Genomic DNA, 26,394 nt, shown 5'->3' with positions numbered 1-26,394 from the left:
AGGCACAGTTGTATGTCTCCTTACCGGCTTAACACCTGAAACTGTAGCTCAGATGTGTGAAATGCTCTGAAACTATAGCTGGGTGTGATTACCAGTCAAATTAAATCTGAGATGTCAGTTACATGTGTCAGTGCTTCCACTCCTACGCTTGGCAGGTTGTAGGGAGTGACAAGCTGGCTGTTGATTATTTTTTTCAGTGTGAAACAGAATCACTGACACACAACTAGTGTTTACAATCCTCCAGTCTTTGTTTAATTTTCTTTTAAATGTAAGTCGATATTGTGAATTCTGATGTTTAAATTATCGCCACTTTGAAATTGTACCATCATCAATCATTAATCCATCACTAATTTGCTCAGAGGTCTTATGATAGACATTTCTTCAATTCTACAAAATACCTACTAAATAGTAGTTGCCTAGTTCCGCCTTATTGTCTCGAGCTTTCATTGATAGTTCCTTGCTGGTCATCTTAAAAACCAAACCTGGCGAAACACAGACTTTGCATGCACAAGAAGTCTTAATTTTCCACTCAAAAGATTTTTTTTTTTTTCAGGCTTTTATGATGTTGGCCCTTTAAATGAGAGCAGATTGTTACAGATTCTGTCCGACTCTCTGCACTGCCCTACATACGTTTGAGTAATAAAAAAAAAAAAAAATCAAAAATGTCCTAAATTCCAGCCTCTCAGATTTGATGTATTTATTTGTTTTGTGTGACAGTAAACTGAATATGTTTGGGTTTTAGACAGTTTGAAGATTGATTTGAAGATGTCATCATGTGCTCTAAGAATTTGTGATGGACACTTTACAGACCAACCAATTCATTTAATCATCAATAAAGTAACTGTCAGATTAATTAATAATGAAAATAATCAATTGTAGCCCTAACTTCTTATACAGTGCAGAATAATATCAATACTGTTACTCCCTCTGAAACTGGATACAGACAGCTAGACTTTATCCAGTTTCTGCTACAAATACATTACATTTTAAATAAACCAAATACATTAAGTACCATGTATTTAGTATAAGATGTATGGCATGCAGTGTAAGAGAGTATTGAAATGGCTTGATAACCTTAATGCGCTGGTTCTCAAACTATGGTACGTGTACCACTGGTGGAACTCCCTCTAGTGGTACGTAGGGGAATCTCTGAAATATTTTTTTAAAAACGAAATTAATTTAAAAAGATAATTCTATCAAAATACTAGAAAAATAAGTTTTGCATTCCCTGTAATATTTAGTTTCAGTATCAGCCAGCTATGTAGTTACAATCCTGAGTGGTTCAGAAACACTGCAATCATGACTCCAACTGGGAACTATTGGGAATAGCAGAAGTACCCTGTTTCCACCAGATGAACTCTGGTTCTTGAACTGGTTTCGTTCAGGAACAGTCAACAAGGAAAAATCTTATTAGGAATAAAGCTGCCTCCTATGTGAACCGTCTGTAGTTGAATAGGGTTAGCCTATGCTACTGTGTTTTAACGTTGGTCATGTTGGCGGTACGCGGTGTAAAAAGATTAACACTACAACGTTACTCCACCGCTTTATACATTTGGGATGTTATTTGCTCCATCTCATAAAGTCCCCATATGAATCCATAAGTTGTAAGAGAGAGGATCAGGTTTTAAGCACCTAATGGCAATACACTTAATGGCCGCCACTAGTAGGATTTGTAACAAGACATTTTATTAGTTTCACACGTGCATGTGCAACTGCATCTAATTTCAGTGTTCATACTGTAATTTCAGCTCTCATACTTCATTTGTCTTTTTCCTGCTTACATTTCAGCTCATATTAGTGAACATTCACTGCTGCTGCTGTAGCAAACAGGGATATGAGAAAGCTTTTGCTTCCTTAATTTGTGACAGCAGCTCTACTGAGAGGGATTTGCAAAAGCATATTTTGGATGAATTTAGAGGGATGGGCGTTCATTCTCTGGTTCTGATTCTCTAACATATGATGCAGCCTGATTATATGAAAACCTTCAACGAAGCAGCTTTTCAAACCAGTTTATGTCATGACAGCATCATAACCTGGATTTCCATTCTTTTTAGTTGGATGTTTTTCATGTTCACAAACCTAATATTATCTGCGAATTGCGTGGCACTCCACTCCCCAATAGCCATGGAAGTGACTTCTTCTCTGAGAAGAATTTATTTTAAAGGAGAGACAGATTGGAGCTAGGTAAATCTAAGGGACTGGCAGGTGAGATTGCTTTGCTCCATCAAAGGCTAAATGAAGCACTAAGTCATGAACTGCAGATGTCCACAATCCAGCCTGCTGCTCAGCCTCTGCAGATCAAGCCTCCCATTATCCTGTTTCACCTAGGTTATGGACCATTTCCTCCACTAAGGGGCAGAATATGATCACTGATACACTCAGTTCTCGCTCAAAAGGATGGTACATTGAAAAGCAACATCAGCTAATGTGGACTGTATAATCACATTAGACTGAATAGATGATAATAAAAGAAATAATGGATAGACACAAAGAATAGCTTATTATTTAAACACTATCATATACAGTGTTGTCATTATATGAAATCTCAATGTAATTAATGTACCATGGCAAAAAAAAAAAAACATAATTACATGGAGTTATGACTAAAGATTAATAATGTAGTATAAGTCATTTAGTGCATAGTCTGAGGAATAATCTAGTGCACTTTATTTAATTGAATTTGAGTTAATTGTGGTTTTATTCATTTTGCAGTTATTCAATCCAACTGCCAGGCTACCTATAATACTTGGTGTTTAGCTATATTTTAGGTCTGATCCAGATGTATCCAAGTCTGCAAGAATGTCAAATCAGTATGGTCTCCTATTTATCCCTCAGAACATTTCACAAGTCCAAACAACCTCTGTCTTTCAGGGTTTCGGATTAGAAAGCTTCCATTGTACATGAGCTGTGAGGCGGCTAACCCTTTCTATGATACCTATCTAAGGTTGAGCTCAGCACTTTCCTCATTAATTTCCCACTTATTCTCAGAGTTGGATGTGATATTTTAGAGATTTGAGCATGCGGGGCACAGGTTAGGCGCAATTATGCTGACGGAGGGCTTTTACAGCCATGCTCAATGAAATCTGGAGTATAGGATTATACATGTAGAAAGTTATATAGTGATTAACCTTCATTTCAGTCCCCTCGGTGATCTCTAGGAGGCAAATCCTCCTCCAATCAGCTGCTGTCATATATATTTCTCCACCCTGATAAATGACCTTCAAAATGATAGATCGAGGCATTCCTTCTCCTTCTTATGCTTTTGAAGCATTTGTTTGCCCTTTCAGGCAGTTCAAATACATCCTTAAACTATATACCACTTTGATTTCTTTAAGCTGTATTCAGGATTCAGAGGTAATTTAAAGATTTTGACAACTGGTGGCGCTATTTGATGAGTGGGCCCTAGTTTTGTGTGTGTCCTGCACACTGAATGTAAACTTTCTTCACAAGGAAACTCCACAGGGCACCTTTAAAGTATCATGGTGCTATGTTGCATTACCTTAAAAGGAAAGTGTCAGTCACCAGCTAACATGGCAAGGTCACTAAAGTAAAATGTCACAGTAAGTGATTCAGGAAGTTTGATCTTGTGCCATTTTTTTGCCCGTATTTTCAGCAAGTTTCCATGGCTGCAGGTGCCATCTGTTGGTGATATCTGGTATTGGAGAGGATTCGATACACTGTTTATATTACAGCATTGCTTTACCAAATAAGAGAGAAACAAAAAAGAGAAATAAACATATGTATGTAATGTATTCATCAGCTTGTAGTTTAAGGGGAAAATCAATTCCTACAATTCCCCAAAATTCAAATGTATTTATTATTAGCTTGCAGTGCTGTGTGCATGTAGTTGGGACTCTGTCTATACAAGCTCCATATAGGATCTATATAGGGTCAGATGTTACATACAAGTTAACCAGAAATGCATTTAGGCACTGCAAAAAATGAGTAATTTTGTTAATTAATAGAGAAAAAAGACAAAAAACAAATAGCAAATTAAAAATTTATTTTAACCAGTTTCCTAAATAAATTCACTTCTTTCATGAATAAACTAAACTAGACTATAAACATGTCAGTAATTTGACACAGGACACAATAAAGCTCTACACCAGAATCAAGAAAATGATGATTTTTATATCTGGAATAGGTAAAATAATCTTATCCCCATTAACTGCTTTCTGTGTGGGTTTATTGTATTTGCTGAGGTTATCGGCGTGGTCATCAGTGCAATGGAATACTGTCTTCAGTTTCAGTGAACTTCTTTTCTAACAAGAATAATCCTGTTAATCTGCTAATGATATCAAAAGAAATAATAAAATCTCAAATGTCGCAGTTGTTAAGCACCATTTAATTAATTACATGTGTTGACGCCACCATTTTCTAGTTATTATGCAAAGATATTTAACACTATTATGATTTAAATTTATATTATTTCATGCTGTGACATTATAATTGTCAGTAATCCTTTTTCCTCAAATGCAGCATGATTGATAAAGCTTATTCTATATCTAGGGCTATCTTGTATTTTTTGTGCGTTCGTGCATCGACGCTGCAGAAAGCAGGCTCTCACAACAATGGCAGCTCCCTCCCTCACCCCTCGGAGAAAGGACATTTTTGAGCCCCTTTGATTTGGTCCGATTTGTTTTGATGTGAGGAGTGAGTGGTTTTTAAAATCTCCTTAACTCCCCAGGCCTGGCCCAGTCTCCCACAGGGCTAATGACCGTAGCCTGGCCCATGTTGAATAATACAGATGCTTGCGAGGTGGAAGTGGGGAGGAGGGCAAGGGGTTAGACACGGGCCCTCCTTCGACAGTACACCTCCATTGATAAGATTGTATTAATTGGTATGAATAGAGAGGGTTTTCTCCCTCTCCTTGTATACATTTACCATTATACTCATTAGCTTCCCGTTGCCTCCCAGCGAGTTTCTCCTTCACATCCCCCGGGGTCTCCTGGGAGGCAATTTGCATCTCTCCATGGTGTCTCTCTGGGGTTATTGAGGAAATATTAGCCCCTTTTCTTCTGTGGCCGACCCTTTGATTTATTTGGAGCTGTAGCTGATAGAGTGGCACTCACATGTTAATGACTGGCGCTGATACAGGCCCCTGGTGCAAGACGACTCATTGATCCAGGTTGAAAAGGTACAATTGACAAGCAGTACTGAATAATCGCCCTACATGTGTCTGTGCGTATGTGCAAGTGTGTGTGCGTGGACCTTACGAAATGACAAGGGAATCCCACTGCTGTCAAGGCTACGGCGCTCAAGCTGTCCACTTTTCCTGATAGAGTTAGATAAATAGGCTTTTGTTGGCCTATGAATTCCTTGTGACTTTTTGACAGCCGCAGTTTTGGCGTTTTCTCTTCAGAGCCTCGCTGCTTCTTTGTTCACTCTGCTATTCATGTCATCTCTTTGACCCTGTGCGATCACAGTGGTGCTTATTTTAGCCACTTCTAGGTCTCTAAACCCAATCAGAGGCTGCAAACGACACACTTGATCCAGTTACTGTTTGGAGTTGTTTGTCCTGGTCTAATAATAGAATTCAAGGTGACTACTGAGGACTCACTTTGGTTGCCATTAGTGACTACCAGGCCCCTGCGCACGCCCCCTATTCCTGCCTCGGCGCACTCATATTATGTTTTAAAGAAAGCTAATGAGAGATTTCATCCTAATACCTGCGATGCTTGACATGCCTCCATATTTAAGCTCACTGATGTCTGCTCAGCAATGTGGAGCCTGTCCTCAATTTGGAGAGCAGTTTGACACTGACTCCCTTTCATCTGAATGGTCACATGTCTACAGCAAAGTGGCAGCAACAAAGTTTTATATATATATATTTCATTTTTTTCCATCAGAAGAGGAAAGCATCCGAGCATGCCTAAACATAGCAACAACTTCTGTCTTGCTTAGTATTTGTATACTTTCAGTTATATGGTAATAATAACATTTAATAAAAGTCAACATCCTAACTGCCACTAAACAAAAATACCCAGCACCGCAATCGCTGCATCTTCTCTGCATACTTATAACAGATTAGAGGTTATGTATATCAATTGCGCAGCTCATGCATATTGTTATGAAGGAGAAATGCAAGAAATGGAAATGTGCCATTTCAACGAGCCGGCACAGCTTGCCAAAAGCGGGCAAGTGGGTAGTGCTTGTGGTGATGGTCGGGTTTGTTTTCCTCTCAGTGTTGGGAGATGAGAAGTCATGTATCTAAACAGAGAAGATATGATGTTTATGAGAGCCATCTGCTTGGCAGCCCTCCTGTGCCCACTGCCCTCCTCAACGTGAGAGCAGCCTCATTAAAACGGTCACATGCCTGAGAAATTTCTAACCGCTGTTTTTTTTCTTCTTCTTCCCCCTTTTAAAAGGAGTAGAGTTTAAAACTAACAAAGCCTTGGGAAATCCCCATCAGACATCCCTCCCTTAATCCATTTAATTTTGAAAGGTATTGTTTAAAGCTTTAAAGTTTATATCGTTTAATCCCCCTCCAACACTACGGGCAGCAAATGAGGCCGTGTCAGCAGCTTGAACAGATATAATCTACTCCACACAACAGAAAATCCTCCTTCAAGACAAGGTTGCATGGGTTTCCTGTGAACTCACTGTTTGATGTTTCTACCTGCTATTGAACATGACTTCTGTCTTAACCCAACTGTCACTCGCTCCCTGTCCCCTTTTATCACTCCGAATGTTCTCGCTTCACCTTTTTTCATCAGTAAATCTACCATCACAGCCATTTCACTCATTCCCCTTCTTTAGCAGAGGGGAGCAAGGAGAAGTTTGTTGTGGGGGGATTTTTTAAAGGTATTTTTTGCTGGTGTTGAACCTTGGCCAAAGGACAGGATTGTCTTTTGGTTTGTGAGATTCAGTCTCACCTGTGGTTCAAAGCACTACTCTGGCCAGTTTAACCCTTATCCTGTGTCCATATGTTTTTTTTTTTGGTTTTATACTCCACTGCAAGTCCAAATGTTTATCATAGTATATGTCCATATACCTTCTGCAGATTTTCCACATTCTTTTTTATACTAACATTTTATTAGTTAAAGCAATATAGTTTAACATTTTGGGAAATATGCTTATTTGCTTTCTTGCAAAGATTAATACCACTCTCATATCTGCCTAAGTATGAAGCTTCAGCCAGCAGCCGGTTAGCTTAGCTTATCACAAAGACTGGAAATGGGGAAATACCCTGGCTCTGTCACAGGGTAACAATATACTATACTATGCTACTACAACTTGTCTTGTACACTTGGTTCATGTTTTTGTACGCATTATTGCACAGAGCCACTGTAACTGCTTTCCTCCATTTTCAGTCTTTATGTTAAGGCTGCTGACCACAACTTAATATGAGTTAGAAACACAAATCCTGCCATCACGTGTGGACTAGCCTCTGTTCCACTTCTCTAACTCAATGCAATGCCTCCTCAAAATTAAACATGTTCCTTCTTACTATCCATATTCACAAGACAGCATCCATTACAGCCTGCTATTATAAATGAAAACCATCATGATTTAAAAAAAGAATTAAGCAACGTTTACTTTGTGAACACAAAATAATGTAATTGGTTTAACATTAGTCCATATCTATAATGTTCACCAACACTCTCTTTTAATGTCATTTTCCACTTATAAGGTGCAATCTCTGCTGTCTAAAAACGTCCACACCTTCCGGTCCTCTCTGTCCTGCTGCTAATACAAACATGTCTGAACAAGTTGCGGCCTCTTGACTTGCCAGTCGACTTTTGTCAAGCTGTGACGTTTAAGCCGGGTTTATGGGAAATGGTGTTCGTTAGCTGCCTTAACAAACACCATATAAATATTAGATAAACCTTCCTTATGCAGACATAGGGAGTAAACCACAAAACACACTGTTGGGTAAGGTTATTTTCCAAGGCTGGATTTTTTGTTATTAGCATTGATACAAATGTCAGTGGGATTTTGAATGAGGGTTGCTGTGGAGTTATTTTAGTGCCCTTCAAAGATTTTCAAACGCATAATTATTAAAGCACTATTTATTTTGCTGACTGTAGCTTCATATTTAGCAGCCAGACTGAGAGTGCTATATTCTCATCTAACTCTTAGCAAGAAAGCGAATAAGAGTACTGTATTTGCCAAAGACGTCAAACTACTAATACTTCTTTAAGATACCACTTCCAGTTGTACTTCTCTGTGAATCTTTTCTTAAATCGCTTGAACAGACACTAATATTCTTGCTGTTAAAGCGTGCATTAGCATTTAATTTGTTCTTACTATAAAGATTTTTTTTTTGCTACATACCACCTATGGTACTCATATGTTTTCTTGTAGCATATAATTTGAGTCATATTACTCCAATATATATTTTCACTCAGGCAGTAAATTACGTTATTTAGTTATCAAAGGCTTTGTGTAATTACATTTGTGCAGTTCAGGATGACAGGGCTGATAGTGTCTGCACAAGACGCTGGCATACATAATCACAGCCAAAATCCCATTAGGGAGAATGGAGACCATTATTATGGAAATGACCTTTGGGTGACAAGAATTCAGTGGGATAAAAGAGTATGTAATCCAGACAAAGACATCGTGTGAAGCCACTCTCTTTATTTTCTCCTTTGCAAATGTAAGAAATTAAGGGTCCTTGAATCTGTTATTGTTGTGTTTTTTTGTTTCACATTCTTCTGCCAAACAAACTTAGTCACAATGAGGAAAGTGAGATTCGTATTGTGTTGTGTTGCTAATTTCTTCCTGCTTTTCTGTGTGTGATACTGTGGATAGAACTGCAGGGCTAAAATAGCAGAAGAACTTAACAGTGTGTATTTTTTTCTTTTCGCTGTGGCACCTTCGCTGAGAGAACATACTCACCTTGGGATTACTGGAGTGTCAAGCTGAATCTCTGTTTGTTTTGAGCCACACTTTGATACTCTCACACTTAAGAGGCAGCTTCATAAATTCACATTGTGTCAAATAAATCAATAGATCCCATTAGCTGAGGAAGTTGTGTAGTGCAGTACTTGAGGGACTGCGGCTCCCCTTGTTTAGACATTTCTCCAGCAAAGGCGATGGCAGAGGAATATAAGGTTGGCTGTTGATCCATACAGACAGCTCCAGCAGTTGAAATGGTTTGGCTGACTGGTCCCAGTTGGTTTTTAGGGCTGTTTCCACTGTGCTGCCAGCCTGGGTCTTCAGTTGAACAGGAAAAAGGAATTTGCTTAGACATTCACAGCCTTACAAGCCTACAGCGCCAAACTCTTCCTCCTTAATCTGAAAGTTGTCCTCATAAGACTTCAAGTTGAGCTATTTCAGTTCTTTGCATTAAAATAATTGTCACAATTTTTTTATACATATATTTTTTCTTGGGTTGCAAGTAACAAGTATTTTCACTATCGACTGATATGCAGATTATTTTCTAATTGTTGCCTGTCCATTAAATATTTCTTAGATGACTTGGTCAAATAGCTCGTTTTGTTCAACCAACAGCCCAAAACCCAAAAAGTTTCCATTTACAATGATATAAAGCAGAAATAAGCAGGAAATACTCCCATTTAAGAATCTGGAACCGGGTACGTGTTTTGCATTATTTCCTGATAACTGACTCAAACAAATGCAGATTTTCAGTCAACTGACCAATCAGTTAATTGACTAATTGTATCAGCTCTTGACTGCTATTTCTGTGTTAACTGTACTCTCTGCTGTTTTACATCCACAAACAACACAAAAATATCAAAAAATAAACAGAATGTATATTAATAAAGTAAATTCTGTCTGTGTAGAGTCATTTAAGTAATCTAGGACCTAGTCAGAGTACAACTGCAGGTGCAAAAGCTGCATATACAGTGTACATTTCTACAGTTTTCCTGTCCATCATCTCACCATCAATGGGTTGGCGAAATCACTGACAGTGTTAGCTTTGATGTTTCATTCATTCATTCATTCATTTATATACTTTTTAAAAACAAGTGATTACATGTTATCTGTGACCCCAAGCTGACTACTGACAGTATCATTATTTTCTTCGTGCTTATCCTCAACTCATGCTTCTTCCTCTGAGGTCTCAGCTTCCGCATCCTGTTTGTTACTGTCCTCATCTCAGGTTATTGTTACTAACTCAAGCTATCTTTATTAACATCTTCCGTAGTCCAGCATTTCTTCCTTCCTCAGTCAGAACCCTGCACTCTATCTTAATCAATTATAAGTAGCCAGTTGAGGACTTCCCCATGGCCTTTGGAAAACAGTGAGCACCATTTTTCACATTTTATGGATGAAACAATTAATCTTTTAATTGAGAAATAGATAGTGAATTTATTTGATAATGATAATAATTGTTAGTTGCAGTCCCACGATAATGACTAACTTTTATTAGAGGGTTATATTGATTGTTGTAAAATTGTTTTCCACACTTTTATTTATATATATTTTATATACACTTACGCCTCTTGTTCTCATGAAATGTCTTTATGAATTGAATGAAGCCCAGGTTCCTGTGTGTCAGTATTAGAACCTGACAAGAAAGACCAGGATGTCGTCTTCACACTACTTCAGATTTCAACCTTAAAGGAGGATGTTTAAATGTAGATGAGAAAATAGTGACAAAATTACATTGACAGCTCCTACAATAATGCTTGACCTTTGCACTCAGTGTCATTGAGAGTGGAAGCAGATTTTTGACTTGCTTTTAAGAACACACATAAAATTACTGCTTAGAGTAATGAAACAAGTAAATGAGAATTTTTTTTTTTTTTTTGCATGTTGAATGTTAAGGCATTTCCATGAAATTAGCACTGTGGAGAATGATAGGAAGATGAAAGAGAAAAGGGTTTGACATGCACTGAGGTTTTGAGCTAGACTCAAAGCCATACTGATGTGAGTACATGGCAGGCTTCCCAGCCCACCAACTATCAGAGCATGCTGCATGAGTTCCTTTTAACCGCATAAGTTGAGGTGATTTCATTTTTTTCTGTTTTTATTTTTATGTAGTTTTATTACATACACCTATACAATCCAATGCAATCTAATACAACAACCTTACAATAAATCTTATCTTAGTAAAGCCTATTATGTCTGTTTCTAGTAACGCAGGTGTTGGTTCTGTTTTCATTATTGATTAACCCGTTGATCAGTTTCCCAATAATTGATTAGATGTTTTGTCCCTAAAATGTCAGAAAATGGTGAAAAACCCAAATCTCAAGGTGACGTCCTCAAATGTCTTGACAAGTCAAAGATATTTAGTTTACTGTCATAGAGGACTAAAGAAAATAAGTGAAATCAAAGAAATTGAAAATTCTTTCTTAAAAATTACTCAAAATGTTTAATCGTTATCTTAATAGTTGGCTAGATTTTATTTTTATATTTTGTCCTTTTCACATATTGTACATGATGGAGCAGAATATTAGAAAAACCTCTAAATAAAGTATGTATAATATACATATAAAATAATACAATAATTTAATTTAGTAAAAGACCACCAATAACCACAACCTCAACCACTCTGATGCAGGGCTGTTGTATTGGATTACATCAGATTGTACAGGTGTACCTAATAAAATGGTAACTGTATTTTACCTGACCATTTCAAGGTTTTGAGAAATACAACTTGCAAACAGAAAAGGAAGTAAAAAAAAGTCAAAAGCTGCTCAATACATAACTGTGAGGTGTTCTAGTTTGTTTTCTATTGTACTAACAGTAAACAATGATGACGCTTCTCCTAAATCTCATTTACCAAACTGAAAAGTGTCTTGGGGAAACTACCAGACGGGGTGAGTAAAAGCTCATAGCAGATTGATCTGTGCATACAGCTTAACTGTATTAAAGCTCATAATCCCTGTAAATATCTTCAGGCAAGGCAAAGTCAGCCTTTTAACATTGACTAAATGAAGTAAATAGAAGCAAATGAATTTTTAAAAAATAAATTTCTGTTGAACCCCTGTTCGTTTTTTTATATATATATATATATATATATATATATAGAAGCGAGTTGTGTGAGTTGGCTGCTAATGAGGCTTACACATTTTGAACCAAGATATTTTGATGGTTTTGCCACCCTGCCGTTTGGGGGTAACAGTGAAGTTCGCTTTAAATGCGGAGCGTCTGTTCCCCTTTCGAACCTCTAACACCACAACAGATGGGGAGAATATGGAGCTCGGAAGGTTTTACCTCTGAGGTGGTAACAGTGAAGCGACTCATTAACACTGAATTTACCACTTCGTTAGCAACGCAGCTTCCTGTAGAGAGCGACCAGCCCTGGATGTCAAATCCACTGAGCATACATTTTAAACTAAATCAGCTCTGGACAGCATAGTGTGATCTCTTATAAGATGAAGCATAAACATGTTTAATTGCATGCTGGTTATAATCTTATTACTAACTCAAAGCATTCAGTTATATAGGTTTGTCTAAATAAATATGAAATAAATAATGTATTGTATGTGTATGCGCAAAGGCATATGTTTTCTTTGTGTGGGTCTGTGTTTGTGTTTTAGACAGATTGTGTGCCTGCCAATTTGTCGGGATTCAAGTAACAACAGTCTCATGCTGGGATCTGTGTTGGCACCATCACAGAGTGATAAGACGCGATATGATCTCATTGGAGGTGTACTTTGTTCCCATGGAAATTGGTCAATTTTAGCAGACGACTGAGAACTTTATGTGGAGAAGCAGGAAGGTTGTATCCCAGAGGTACGCTCACATAATTAAGCATCCTCGCCTGGGTATTCAGGGCTAACAGCAGGGTTTGTTGTGAATAGAGGTGGCGAAAGAGGGTGTTGGAAAACCATAATGCGGCACAGAATAATACCACTCTCATTTTAAGGAGAATAGCCGAAAAAACATTTTTTTTAACTGTACCACATTATCAGCATGATTTTATTATACCTGTTGTGCAACAGTGTTTCATTTTGTAATTTACATCTGCATTATTTCTTTCTGCAAATTGTCTTCGGATGGTTGAACACTGCACTTGAATAAAGGAAATATTATGCTTGTAAGACATTGCTTGCTTTACTTTGCTTACATGAAATGATTAAGTACGCTTAATCATTTTGTGATTTTCTTTTATATTTCAGAAAGTATTGCTACTATGTCTGATCCGAAGCCAAATGCACAAGAGGACAAAGACGTGGAATCTGTGTCTGACAGCCCAGGTCGTACTCAGGAGCCATTACAGAGTCACACATTCTCCCTGAAGAACAATGCTGCAGGTCTGTCCTCAGATGAACACGAAAACCCTTTAAATGGAACCCAGCCGAATCCATTTGTATACAGCAGTGTCCCTGCTGTTCCCCATGCAGGCAATTCATTGCCTTCAGGAGCACTTGTTAATGGACCTGGTTCACACCCCAACTCAGAGGTACACTGTGTCCTGAACAAAGGCACTGTTTTATCCAACAATGTCCTGGATGCCGCGTGGCAAGCGGAGAAGGACACAAGCCCCGAGGTGTTACCACCACCTAGTGAGCTTCAATCAGACGCTTGGAAGAACACAGCGGGGCCCGTCGTAAAAACACTGGCCACACAGCCAGGTGTCAACACGCCACTGTCTCACTCGGAGGAGAATGAGTCTAAACTGGCCTATTCCACACTGTCAGGCGACAGTGCAGAGCAAATGCACATTAGCCAACCTTTGACAGAACAGACAATGAAAACAAGATCTCGACGGGACGTAGAATGGTCAGAAAGCTCCTCAGATGATTATGATGATCCTGAAGTAATCAGATGGGATTCAGCAAGAAAGCGCTCCTTGCACAATGACAGAAGGCTGGAGACCAATGTGATGCACCAAAGAGACATGAAGCACAATACACATGTAAAAAGTATGTCAGGTTCTCTAGAAAAGGTTAACAACAGCTTAAATCACACACACAGACCTTTCTGTTTCCTCACTGGTAATGATGTAGAAAATGTTGACATTGCCAACAAAGATGATTCTTTGGGTACACAGTCTGATATTAAATATTCTGTTGTGCCATTCAAAGATCTTTCTAGGAGCACAGCTTCAGACTCTGAGCACTATATTTATAGCGCAGCGCAGGAAGGCTGTAATGAGGAAAATGACCCTGAAGATGAAGACACTTTTAGTCCAAAAGTGGAACAGTTGAAGACAGAACAAGTTGAACAAGATACAGTTTTCTTTTCATGCACAAGATGCAATGTTAATTTCAAGGAAAAAGTACATTTCCATAGACATATGATGTATCATTTAGGCAAGCATAATCAGGTGAACAGTGAGAATGTTTCACAGCCCTTTATATGCAGGGAGTGTGGGCGTTTGTTCTGTGATAGCAACTCCCTCATGAGCCACATCATTATTCACCAAGACAGGCTGGAAAAACTTATGGAGGAAATCAAAGGTCTCAAAAATACAGAATTCGAAGACAGGCAGTGCCCTCAGTGTGTATTCGGTTGCAATTGCCCTAAAATCCGTGTCCAGCACGCCAAAACACATGATAATCTAAAGCACTACTACTTCTGTGAGGAGTGTAACTACATTACACTGACACAGCAGGCACTTGAAGCACACTTACATGTCGCACACCTCAGCACACACCAGCCTCAATATAGGAAAAGGACTCATGCTAATGAGGCAGAGGAAGCAGGCCGTGTTCAGCATAAAATGGGTTTTTTCACTAGTAGAGACAAAGGAGTACTCGAAAGACATTCTGAGCTGGAGCATCAGCGATCACACTATGGTAATTATAAAAAGGTTGCTGACCAGCCCTGGTCTATACCAAATCTGTCAGCTAAGTCAACTTTTGGACAAATGGCCCATTTCCCCCACTGTTCCAGTAAAAAAGGGGAATTTTATATTCAAGAGTCCACTGACAAAACTGTAAATTCTCCTCAGTTAAGGTGCCATGTTGGCTGCACCAAAAACATGCTCTCACCGTCTTTGTGGAGAGTCGACAGGCATGGAAAATTACTCCTACAACCAGCCGAAAAATTACATGTGGCAACTGATCTCACCTGTGAGGAAGAAGACGCTGAAAACAATGACTGCAAGGCTTTTGGCAGCTCAAAGCAGACAAACTGTCCTGCAAGCACTGATTTTTTACTATCAGCCAGAAATCTTAAATTAGACCAGATGTTCTGTCAGGGTAGCAAGAACGAACGGGCAAGCGGGAGTTTACACGCACAAGCAAAGCAAAAATCTCCATCAATGAGAAAAATGTCAACCCCCTTGCATAACACTATTGACAATATGCATGGTAATATATCACCAAGGCTTAGCCAGAGGCTCAAGTCTGCAGATAGGGAGTTAGAAAAAGGCTGTGAGGGCAGCAATAACTTCAGTCATGACACCAGTGGAGCTACAGGCAGCTTCTTGGAAAGCAGCGAAAATGAAAGGAACCCGTATGCTCGGAAGTATTTCAGAAAGAGGCAGAGGTTGTCAGCCAAAGTCCAAAGCCCTCATGTACTTGAGAATGAAGATGATGGAGATGAAGACTGTAGTGACATAGAGCAACTTGTCATCAAGGAGGAGTATATCGAAACTACAGTGTGTGATGATTCCCCAGAGTCGCCTTGTACGTCTTTAAATGACAGCTTTGATGTTTTCCCCACACCAGGGGTAGAACACAAACCCTGTCCATACTGCCCTGCCATGTTTGAGTCTGGAGTGGGTCTGTCCAATCACGTGCGTGGGCACCTCCACCGTGTTGGCTTGAGCTACAACGCCCGGCACATGGTTTCACCAGAACAAGTGGCTCTGCGGGACCATCAGCCACGAATCCGCAGAAGGATCCCCTGTGGCATGAGGAAAATGAGAAAAGGTATGAGTATTAGTTCAACTAATATCATGGGCAGTTTAACACACAACTCAACACAAAATATTTTTAATAAAGGAGATATGTACTGTGTTTTTAAATGATGTAGTATTCACTTACAGAAGAAAACATACTAAATTACTAGAGGATAGGCAAACAGGCACAAATTAATTCAGTTTGCAAAGCCGTCACAGACCTGCATTTGGCTCTATGGATCAGTTGGTCCTCAATTTGGTCCAGACGGAAATATCTCCACAGCTATGAGATTGATTGCCATGGAATTTGGTTACATATATTCATGTGTCCAGAGGATGAATCCTTTTGACTTTGGTTAGCCCCTTGACTTTTTCTCCAGCGCCACCATGAGGTTTTAAACAGTTTTTAAATGAAATCTCCTGATAACGTTTGTATGGATTCCAATGACATATGGTACAGACATCTGTGTTCCTAACAGGAATTTAGGTTGTGACTAAATATCTAAAGAAAATAACTAAAAACATTCCCATCAGCCTCAGCTGTACTTCATGTTAAGTGCTAATTGGCCAGTGTTGGCATGCTAACAGGTTAAACTAATATGGTAAACATTCTACCTGCTTATCAGTGTGTTAGTATTCTCATTATGAGCAAGTTTACATGCTGACATTATCATTTTGCTCAAAGTTCAGCCTCACAGAGCTGCTAGGGTGTTGTAGACTTTTGGTCTTGTTATTTAGTGTAACCACAATCTTCCCCATGCTTAACCCAGTGTTTTTATTGCCTAACCCTAACTATTTGTCATAACCACAATCTTTACCAATGCATGATGGTTAAACCTATTCAGCCCCTTTTCTGGCAGCAGAAACAAGCCATGAACACAACAGTGACATATTATCACCTTTATGGTGATGTGGCAAACTTGTTAGCAAAGTTTACGCATCTGACAACTTATAGCTCTGTGTTTCTATGTCTAAGAACTCCTGAGGGAAATGTCTGTCTGTATGTTCACCAGCTAGTCGCTATCTGTGTCTGCTTGCTGCTGAGCAGGTAGTATATAGTCAAGTTTTAGAGCTTTTTTGGTCAAAACACCTTCCTTTTGTGGCCACAAATGACACTATTAAAGCAGCAAGAGTGAACCAAAACAGTTAAATTGCAGGGCAGACTGCTATAGTTATAAAGCTCTGTAGAGTTGGGGGAGCTTCAGGTGATAATTCTCTGTGGGTGCATCACTATGAGCGACCCCTCACATCGTCACATTGTTTTCACATTGTCGTTTGATTTTGTGATAGAAATATTGATATAACTACAATAAATTCACAGCTGCAGTGGTCATACAGATGCTATATATAAAGGCTTGTGCATTATAAAACTATCCAGATATTAGCTTAGTGTTTTTGTTTTTTCATTTCAGTTTTAATGACAAACTGTATCTGATATTACAGCTGTTAAGCCAGAAACCCAAGGAGAGCACACATGTCCCCTGTGCTGGGGTTGGTTTGATACTAAGACCGGCCTCTCGAATCATGTGAGGGGACATCTGAAACGAATTGGTAGAAGTGTTACCAGTACCAGCAAGTCCCCGCTGTGCATCTTAAATGAAATGCTACAGGACAAAAAGGAACATCGGAATATCCTCCAGGTCCTCAACAAGGGCCAATTCCCCTCACGATCCTTTGTCTCTCAGAAGTTATTCAGCAGCAATGGCCTGTTCCTGATGCGCACGGGCATCCCAGTGAAAATCCAGTATGAGATGAGGAGTCCACATCCCATATCGGACAGCTTTGTACCAAAACAGGAGGCAGAGGCCTTCTCAGAAAGCAAGACGCTTCCGGTAGAAGCTCAAAGAGACGCCGAGGCCTCCTCAAGCACTTTAGTTGAACTGCTCAAGATGAGACAGGAAAGTATGGAGGTTACAGCAAGAAGCGACCAGGAAGCCTATGCAAACAGGAAGCTCTGTGATTTGACCAAAGATTACATGGAGGAGACACAGATGACCAGTGTGGAAGCAAACTGGGCACATGGTATGGAGTCGCATGCACTAGGCTAGATAACAACTTCATGTTTGAACAGTTTCTTAAAGGATCGTGTGGGTGGTTTAGCATGTTTTAGCCCAATAATAACACTGTAGATGATACAATACACATACAGTAACTTACATTACTAAACCATCTTTGGATAGTTTCTTTGCAAGTTGATTTTGACAGGAGTGGGTACAGTAGCATAATAATTCTTTAAAACTTGGGAAATGGTCAGCATTTATTTAAAGTATACCTAATTTGTGAATATTTAGCATAACTACCCCTAAGACAAAAGAAGCCTTTTAAAACAATACCCTTCATCCTTTGTCTTTAAAGTAAATTATTACTCCGTTGGATCATCCATGTTATTCCTATTCAAAGTGAAAAACATGTATTTTGCACTGGCTTCTTTATTGTTATTAATGGATAATGTTTGGGAGGTTCACAAAATATTTGTACAAGCTATCAAATTATAGCATGTTATTGGTTGCAGACCCACATGCCTTAAATTATTTTGGGTTTGGTTATGGTCACTTTCTCTCGCTCTCATTTTTTTTTCATTTAATTATTAGTAGAGTAATAGTGACCATTTCTACTTGGCATAGGAATACAATTTATTGTACCAATTACACCATGTTTGTATATCACATTCCCGCTCCATATCTCCATTCATCCTCTTCCTCTCATGAAAAATTGCAAAATTAAGTGTAGGTATAGTCAAACTACATATATTTTCCCCTTATTAACAGTGGGAGCAATTTTTAGCTTTGTTTGACACTAACATTCAGCATTCAACATACATTCCTCTGAATTTCATCAATATTTTATAATACATTTTCAGTATCTCTTTATAGATAACTGTATACTGAAGGTAGAAGCCAGTTAAACAGTGTGGGAATAGTTCACAATCATTTGATTTGTGGGGAAAAATACACATACAGTAGATTGAATTTTGCCAAAATGCTTTTGAAGTTCATATTAAAAAATCATGAGATCCTCTTGATGTTTAGTTGGAAGCCTCATCCTTGTTTACACAATTTTGTTTAATGTCTGTCCAAATCAAACTTTTAGTCAGGTACTGAAAAAGATGTTGGTAAAGATTTAAAATCAAATGTCTCTTTTTTGAGTTCTATTTTAAACTGAATGGTATGGGGCTTTCCATTATTATGGTGTTACAGTGGCAACTGCAGTAGTTTAAAGCTTTCTGCTGTGTGAGTCCTGTCCTGAAAACTGATATAGATTACAATCTATAGTATACCATTAGGGTGATAATACATTTTGATCCTTGAGTTGTATTTCACATTGTATCATCACCTCAAGTCCAAGACAACTCATAAACTAGTCCAACAAATTTTCATTACTATTTAGGCCTATATTCTTTCTGTTGACATTTTTGTATCAGTGGGAAATTGTTCTTCGTGTTTACTTTGTTAAAAGTAAAATCACATTGTGTTTAATTTTGGAAGATCTTTTGATTATTTGTTAACAGGCAATGGTGCGCAGCAGTGTCATTGCCAGTTTTCTGTTATAGGACTAACAGATCTGTGATTTTTTTTGTGTAGTTTATGAATCCTCTGTGACTCTCATGAGGTGGTGTATGTGAAAATAGCCCCCCTGAAGACACACAATTGTGTTAAACTTCACCAGTAACACTTTCCAAACAGGAAAGTGCAAATCAGATGCTTAGAATGAAACCAGGTGGAAGAAGACACTTTAGAGCACACTGGGAGTAACAGTTTTGCTTGATAATAAAATTACAGCATGAACTCAAACACTATCCTACAATGGTTAGAGTATCTCACATCTGAGGATCCTAAAACTTGATTTGAGACAGAAGCATCAGCTAAGCTGTATTAAAATTAATTTATCCAATCAAATTTTCCATTATAGATGAAGCAAATGGAAAATATAGTCCCATAATTTCAACCTAAATGTCTTGATCCCATTTGTCTTATTCTGTTCGAGTTTGATTTTGTTTCTTCAATGTTCTGTCTTTCAGGGAAATGTGATTCAAATAAGATTTGTACTCAGTGTAACAGCGACTTCCCTAGGCTTCCTGGTCACCTTCGAGCGTATGCACACAGGAAGAGGATTGGCATTTTTGAAGGACCAGGTAAGTTTCTGACAATGTACAACATCAAATTGTCAATGATTGTTTCCTGTGCCATGAAATGAAAATTGTGGTTTGAGCATAGGAGTCAAGAGGTCAATCTATGGAACCAAATTAAGAAGAAATATTTGAGATGAATGCTGCATTGATAGACATTAGGTGAATTAATTTGTCACCCCAACATACGTCTTCATTGAAAAATGGATGTTGACTAGACTAGTAAACATCAATAGTCAATAGTGAATAATAGTTTGGCTTTGGGCTTATTTTTTCATGCCTCCTGCCAATGATGAGTTAATACAATCCCTCAGATAAAGCAGCACAGTGTTCTGTCTTTTTAGGCTATGATTATAAACAGAAGAAGCCAAGACCAAGGCCTGGGCTAAAAAAGAAGATTTTACCCTCCTTGAATGCTGAGATATACACACTCACCTGCAGGTACAAGGTTACATATGTAACCATGATTCTCTCGGTGAAGAGTGAAGTGAGAGCACTCTCTATCCAGTTCCATATTTCATATGTAGGCCCTAAATGAAAGAGATGAGAAAAAGCAGAAATGGAATATAATATTCCAAGGTATGTTTTCATTAGTGTATAATCACCAGAAAATAGGCATTGTTGTGTTTTAGTTACATTAGAACAAGCTGTTTTTATCTACAGACGCCTTTGTGCCTTCCAGCTGAATCACGATGTTTCTACAGTAGCCCAGAACGGACAAACCAAAAGGCTGAAGATAGGGCCTTTCATATTTTTTGCAAGTTCACATTGGCTTGGTAGAAGCGGGTCACATCTTAGGCAGATGTACACATATTTCAGAGAGAGACTGTATCTCCCTTACCATTTTGGCAGAAGCCAGTGCCAGTGATAAGGCAGTCTATTTGCAGCCACCAGAGGCCCACCAACAGCAGCTTAAATAGAACCTACTTCAGCACCCTGAGAATCAACTTCATACCAGGGCGGAACTCGTGATGGATTGCCTTAAGGAATTGGCAAACCAGTTTGGAGTTCCCTTCAGGCACAACCACCACTGCCATTCCCACAAATGTAAGAGCCTTTGCATGAACTGTAGGATGACATGGGCTGTAAGGATGTACTGGGTGTTCCATGCACCATGCCTGAAAAATTCTCCCAACTACGTGTGTAGATGGAGGTCATGCGGTATGCGGTATTGCTATGGTTAACAGTTTTGTCCTTTCTGGGCCCAGGTCCAAAATGATAGTCTCTTGAGCAAAGGAAGCAGCACCATGCCCTGTGTGTGGGATCATAAGTGACAGGCACAGTATTGGAGAAAGAAAATTAATTGTGAGAGACAATTCCAAAGTGTCAAAGCACAGTTTGGGATCCACAATTAGGTCCAGAACTGTGTTCTCTGAAAAAGATCCCACCTTCTCCAGGACAGAGCTGAGCCTGGCACTGGTCCTCTGACCATGCACACAGTAGTCTGTTGTCTAAGTAATTTTAAATCCTGATTCCACTCTGTCTTTGTAGAGACTGATACAGAGAACAATACCTGGTATTCCCAAGATCACAAAGATCTACAAGGATCACAGGTCATAGGTGGACCATGAGCAAACTGAATCCTATCAAGGATCGTACTTGAAAAGACCCAGGGTTAGGGTCAGGGATAATGAATTCCATGCTCTAAGGCTTGCCGGGCCAGGTATGGGCAGAACCATACCCCAGGCTCTCGTACTCTGCTTGCACTTACCTTGCTTGTTTATTTGTAAGCAGGCCCTTAAGTCACCAGAGCACCATGTAGGTCTGCCTTAGTCCTTGACCTGACCGGTCTTCCACAATCTGCTACCTGACTAGTGCCCCAGAGACCTCCTTGGAACAATGATGGACTTCCTGGTCAGTCTTAAGAGGTAGTCCAGTTCTTATCTCAGATAAAAGGCTGCAGAATAGACACTGGTTGTCCCCCCCCCAATTCCCACACAAAATGTTGTGGGTTTCACCCCAAAGGCCTGAGATACTCTGTAAACGAACCCTCTCTAAACTGGCAGGTTTCTCCTCTCCTGACTAGCCTCCTCCGGTACAACCTCCTTTTTGCCTGAAGGAACCCTCTTAGAGAAGCACAACCCCACCATGTTCATCTTGCTCTTCTGAGAGGAACACAGCTATTGGGTCTGTTGTCGCCCAGATTTTCTTTCCATATTCACCTCAGATATGGGCCACATTGAATGATATTTTTCACATATCACAAGAGTGATGACTCCTTCAAGAGTGTAGTCAGTTCTCTTGAAAGAGACCACTGAAACAGCTTAATAGTGAAAATGGAGGGATACTTTTAACACAAAGTGTAGTCAGTGGACAACAACTTCTCTTTAGGTTAAATTGAGGCAGCCATGCCAGTGGTGTATGAAACCCTTGTCAGAGTAACACACTAGGTTTGCCTTCTCTAGGCCCCCAAGACTAGCCAGCTCTTAAGGAGAATTCTCTGTTATACTAATAAATTGCAAAGGCAGTCCCCACCTGCAAACACACTGTACATCTCTTAATACACACACACACACATTTCACCTGACTCACCAGGGCCAATCCGTGTGCATATGGAATATGTAACTGGTTGGTGGAGAGATCTTATCACAATCAAAATAAACAATACAGTAAAGAATAGCTCACATTTCACACTGCATGAAGATGGTTGTGCATTAACTCTGGAAACAGTGACTAGCTTTGCCTCCTATTTCTGCAGGTTCTGTGACCTAGTCTTCCAGGGCCCCCTGTCTGTCCAAGAGGATTGGATCAAGCATTTACAGAGGCACCTTCTGCACACCAGCGTGCCCCACTCAGGGACAGGGATGGTAGAGGTTTTGGGTCTTCATCACAAAATACAAATAAGCATGTCTGGTGAGCACCCAGATCTTGAGTAGAGTTTTATCTAGAACTTCCAGTTGCCTGAATTTGCACACTCTTTATATGTATAATCAAAACATCTTTTAAGATTAGTCCTGTATAGACATATATAATAGTTAATCCAGACTACTTGATAGTGTATATATTAATAATATTAATAAATGTATATATTAGCAAATACTTTATTATATGCTATTTTAATGTTATGCTTTGCCTTATCAACTTAGCCAATGCAACTTCTAGGATCTGTTTCTTCAATAAGCTGGTCTGGCAGTGCGGAACTGCCATTGTTAGAAAAACGTTGTTCTACTATGTTTGTCATGATAAAAAAGTGCCTTGTTATTGTGACAAAACATTTTGTTGTGATGAGAAATGTTTTCATTATATGTATATATCCACATATCTCAAAGTCTAACTCTCTCTCAAACAGAAAACTTTCTCATTACAAAAATAAACATTTCTTAATATCTTTCTCTTTGTATGAGAAATGTACGAACTGAGAAAAGTTCAAAGGAGTGTTGCCACTACCATATTAGCAAAATACATGAGGTTGAGTATTTCAATTGAGCTCATGTCTCACTTTCTTTTAGAGCCAACATAAAATAAGATTGTGCTCTTGTTAAGCAGTGTACACAGGGCTGTCATTAGTGTGTGGGTGCTTTGAAGGATTTCACCTCTCTGTGCCTGAATCAGAGAGAGCATCTCTCTTAATCAAAATGACATGTTGCATTATGTTGGGAAAGCTTGTTGTGTCACTGCTTAACCTTCAACCATCAGTGTAATTTCTAAAATCCAGCTCTTATTATTGTTGTGATAACATCTTTTCATAATCGGAAAACTCTCTACACATAACAACATATTGTTAGAATTATTTCTCAGTGTGTCGGCTCTGTAATGCCAAAGGTTCGGACCCAAAATGGGTTGCTTTTTGTTCTAATTTGTTGAAGACACAAGACTGGTACTGCACATTTGCATGTCCATAACCTGTTCTACAAACTTGTTTACAACTTATTTTGCAGGGTAGCAGAAACTGTTTCCTACTTCCATACAGACAGGAAAACGGGCTATGCAATATACAAAGATCACATATCATTTTGAAGTGCTGGTTTTTCATGGTCTATCACTGGAAGATAGGACAATGTCTTTTTCCCAGGACATTTACTTTGTTTTTCTTGTTCTATGTGCACATCATATGCAAATGTTTCCTAAGCACAGCTACAGTTTGTCCTCCTTTGCAGTATGTGGTCTAGTCTGGTTGAACCCATTGCCAAAACACTCTACTCAATATTAGAAAGAAATTCATTAATATATGCTGTAGCATCAGTATTGAATGAAAATGAATGTATATTGCTTTCAGTAAGGGTGGCCCATGATAGTTTTTCACATTGCATTAAAAGCCAACAACTATATTGGTAGAAAATCAAAGAAATATTTAGCTTTAATGACCAAATGTCATTGTAGGTGTTTTATGTAATTATTTCTATTTATTTTTCCTGAAATATTCAACTTGTTACACTGGAGATTTTAAAATCGTAGAAATGTAGCGCTCCCTAACGTACAGTAAAATTCAGAGTGTTGATGATTACAAGTTATTAAATTATGAAACATTTCTATAAAATAATTCTTACTTCCCTACTCAGGCTTGATAGTTTTTAGACTTAGTGTTAGTCAGATTCTAATACAGCTGTTTTGTAGATAAATGTTTGTATAGAAATCAGTGACATTAATAATAAACTTGCATGATACAAAAGTGTCACTAAATTTAAATACATTTAATGAAATATTCTTAATCAGCCACATATAGTAAAATGTATTAGTGACGCTGTGGTAAATTATATTAACAATGTGAATTACCACATAAAGAGGATATACAGTACAGTATTGAGCAGAGCATGTTGTGCTGAGATTATATACAGCGGTTGAGGTGGACTGTACAAAAGGTTTGACTGGAGTGATTAATTGAGCAAGCTGACTGAGGTTTAGGAAGAACAAAAGACCTAATATGCAAGAGAATGGTGTTCATCATGTGAGATCATGTAAAAGAAGAGTTGAGCCAAAGATCTTTGGATATTCAGGATATACAGTGAATTCATAATTAAAGGATAAGATAAGGGACAGAATTTCTGATTTCAGATTTTTTTTCCATTTGTTCTTTTTGGAAGCCAACCGGAAACATAGGAAGGACAAAACACTGAAAACTGAACATAAAATATTATTCCAATGTATGATCCCAGTGTTTTCCACTTTATGTTCAGTCATTCTATATTAAAGTATTTAAATTATTATTCTCATGTCAATAAATACCTACCTTCAGTCACTCATGGATGTAACAGTACTGACTTAACCTCAGTTTAAACATGGTAATGACACAACCTTTACTGCTCCAAACTTCCAGTGACTGTCAGGTCTTTTGGGGGAAAAATCTGCTGCACGGGAAGTGATATTTTTATGATTTGGGAAACAGAAACTGCAGTTATTGTGTTTCCGTAGGCCGCCTTAAGGATCCCTAACTTCAGCATCATTGTAACCATTAAGAAAAGAGTAAATGTGAATAGTGGCAGCAATGGTACGGCAGTAATGATATAACAATGATCTCTGCAAAATAAAAGCAAAAGATGAATTTCTGGTGGATTTTATGGAAGATGACTGGAGCTTGTTTTGTGTTTATCGTGTAATCTATTACTGTGTTTACTTCATTGTCTGCAGTAGTGATGATGGCCCTGTAAATGGCAGAACAACCGAATATACAGTAATACTCAGTTTAATAAAATAGTGTGTTTCAGTTCAGATTACAGAGCACAGCTTGAGTTATGCAGCTGGAGTTGACCCTTCCAGTTGTTTAAAGGTGTGTTATGTGATGGCGGACTATTCCCTGCCACAGGCTAATGTTATTTGTTGTAATTATTTTGGTGTAACACAGATTTCAGTGTGATTTTGCACCATTATTCCCAACAGAAAGTAACTTTAGGGCTATGTACTATTTTAAACTGCAGTTTTTAGCGTTACAGGCTAAGTATTTGATGTATCCAGCGCTTGATAGCCACTTCTGGGTTTTCTACTTACCAGTGGCAAAGGGGGCTAACCCTGCAGTTTATCTTGGGCAGTATTTAAAGCAGCGATCAAAGCTGTACAAACCAATTGTCATCATGCTTCTCCGGGGGGAATTTTGAAGTACATTAATGCTCCTTCTTTGGGAAATAATTGTGCCACTCTGTGACTTCATTAGGTCTCCTGGCTGTTTCAAAAGATGTTCTCTCTGGAGGTTGAAAGCCACATCGCTGGCAGACAGCATCCCAAGGGGCCGAATGAATAAAAAAGGAGAGATTATAATGAGATTGAGTTAGCCATGACCAGGATTGGGCTTTTCATTATTCCACTGGCTGAAGAGAGAGAGAGGGACAAGGCTGACATAAAGAAATGTGTTGTTGCAGGACCCACACTCACCATCTGCCATGGGGGTCCAATGGTAGGCAGCCAATGCATGCTTATCATTGCCATGGGTATCAAAGGGGCCTCCTCTCTGGAGATTGCTCCATTGAAACTGCAAATGCCAGTCCTTGTACACACATAAAAACCTGCATTTTGTTCAGAAGTAACACTTGCTATTGGTTTAGCAAATTAAAATAGGGGGAAACATTGGAAAACCTTGAATTACTTTGTGTTTTTGGTATACTTGGTTAGCCAATGGAGTATAATT

At 38.7% G+C, this 26,394-nt stretch overlaps 1 protein-coding gene across 2 annotated transcripts in view; it reads left to right on the top strand.

Annotated features, from left to right (window-relative positions):
* The window catches only part of znf644b (zinc finger protein 644b), a 29,470-nt gene extending 4,137 nt beyond the window's left edge, over positions 1-25,333 (top strand). The window contains exons 3-7 of one of the 2 annotated variants that reach the window (XM_051377663.1): positions 13,041-15,743; positions 17,156-17,734; positions 19,731-19,844; positions 20,183-20,279; positions 22,537-25,333. In XM_051377663.1, the coding sequence (XP_051233623.1) occupies positions 13,055-15,743; positions 17,156-17,734; positions 19,731-19,844; positions 20,183-20,279; positions 22,537-22,714 (3,657 nt within the window). In that variant the 5' untranslated portion in view covers positions 13,041-13,054 and the 3' untranslated portion in view covers positions 22,715-25,333. The remainder of the gene's footprint in view (positions 1-13,040; positions 15,744-17,155; positions 17,735-19,730; positions 19,845-20,182; positions 20,280-22,536) is intronic. The other variant, XM_051377664.1, reaches the window with a different exon arrangement.
* The last annotated feature ends 1,061 nt before the right edge of the window (positions 25,334-26,394 follow it).

The sequence above is a fragment of the Dicentrarchus labrax genome, unplaced genomic scaffold (genome assembly GCF_905237075.1).
Source record: "Dicentrarchus labrax unplaced genomic scaffold, dlabrax2021, whole genome shotgun sequence".
Lineage (NCBI taxonomy): Eukaryota > Metazoa > Chordata > Actinopteri > Moronidae > Dicentrarchus > Dicentrarchus labrax.
Note: the sequence above shows the minus strand (reverse complement) of the source record. Positions and strands in the feature narration are given on the sequence as shown.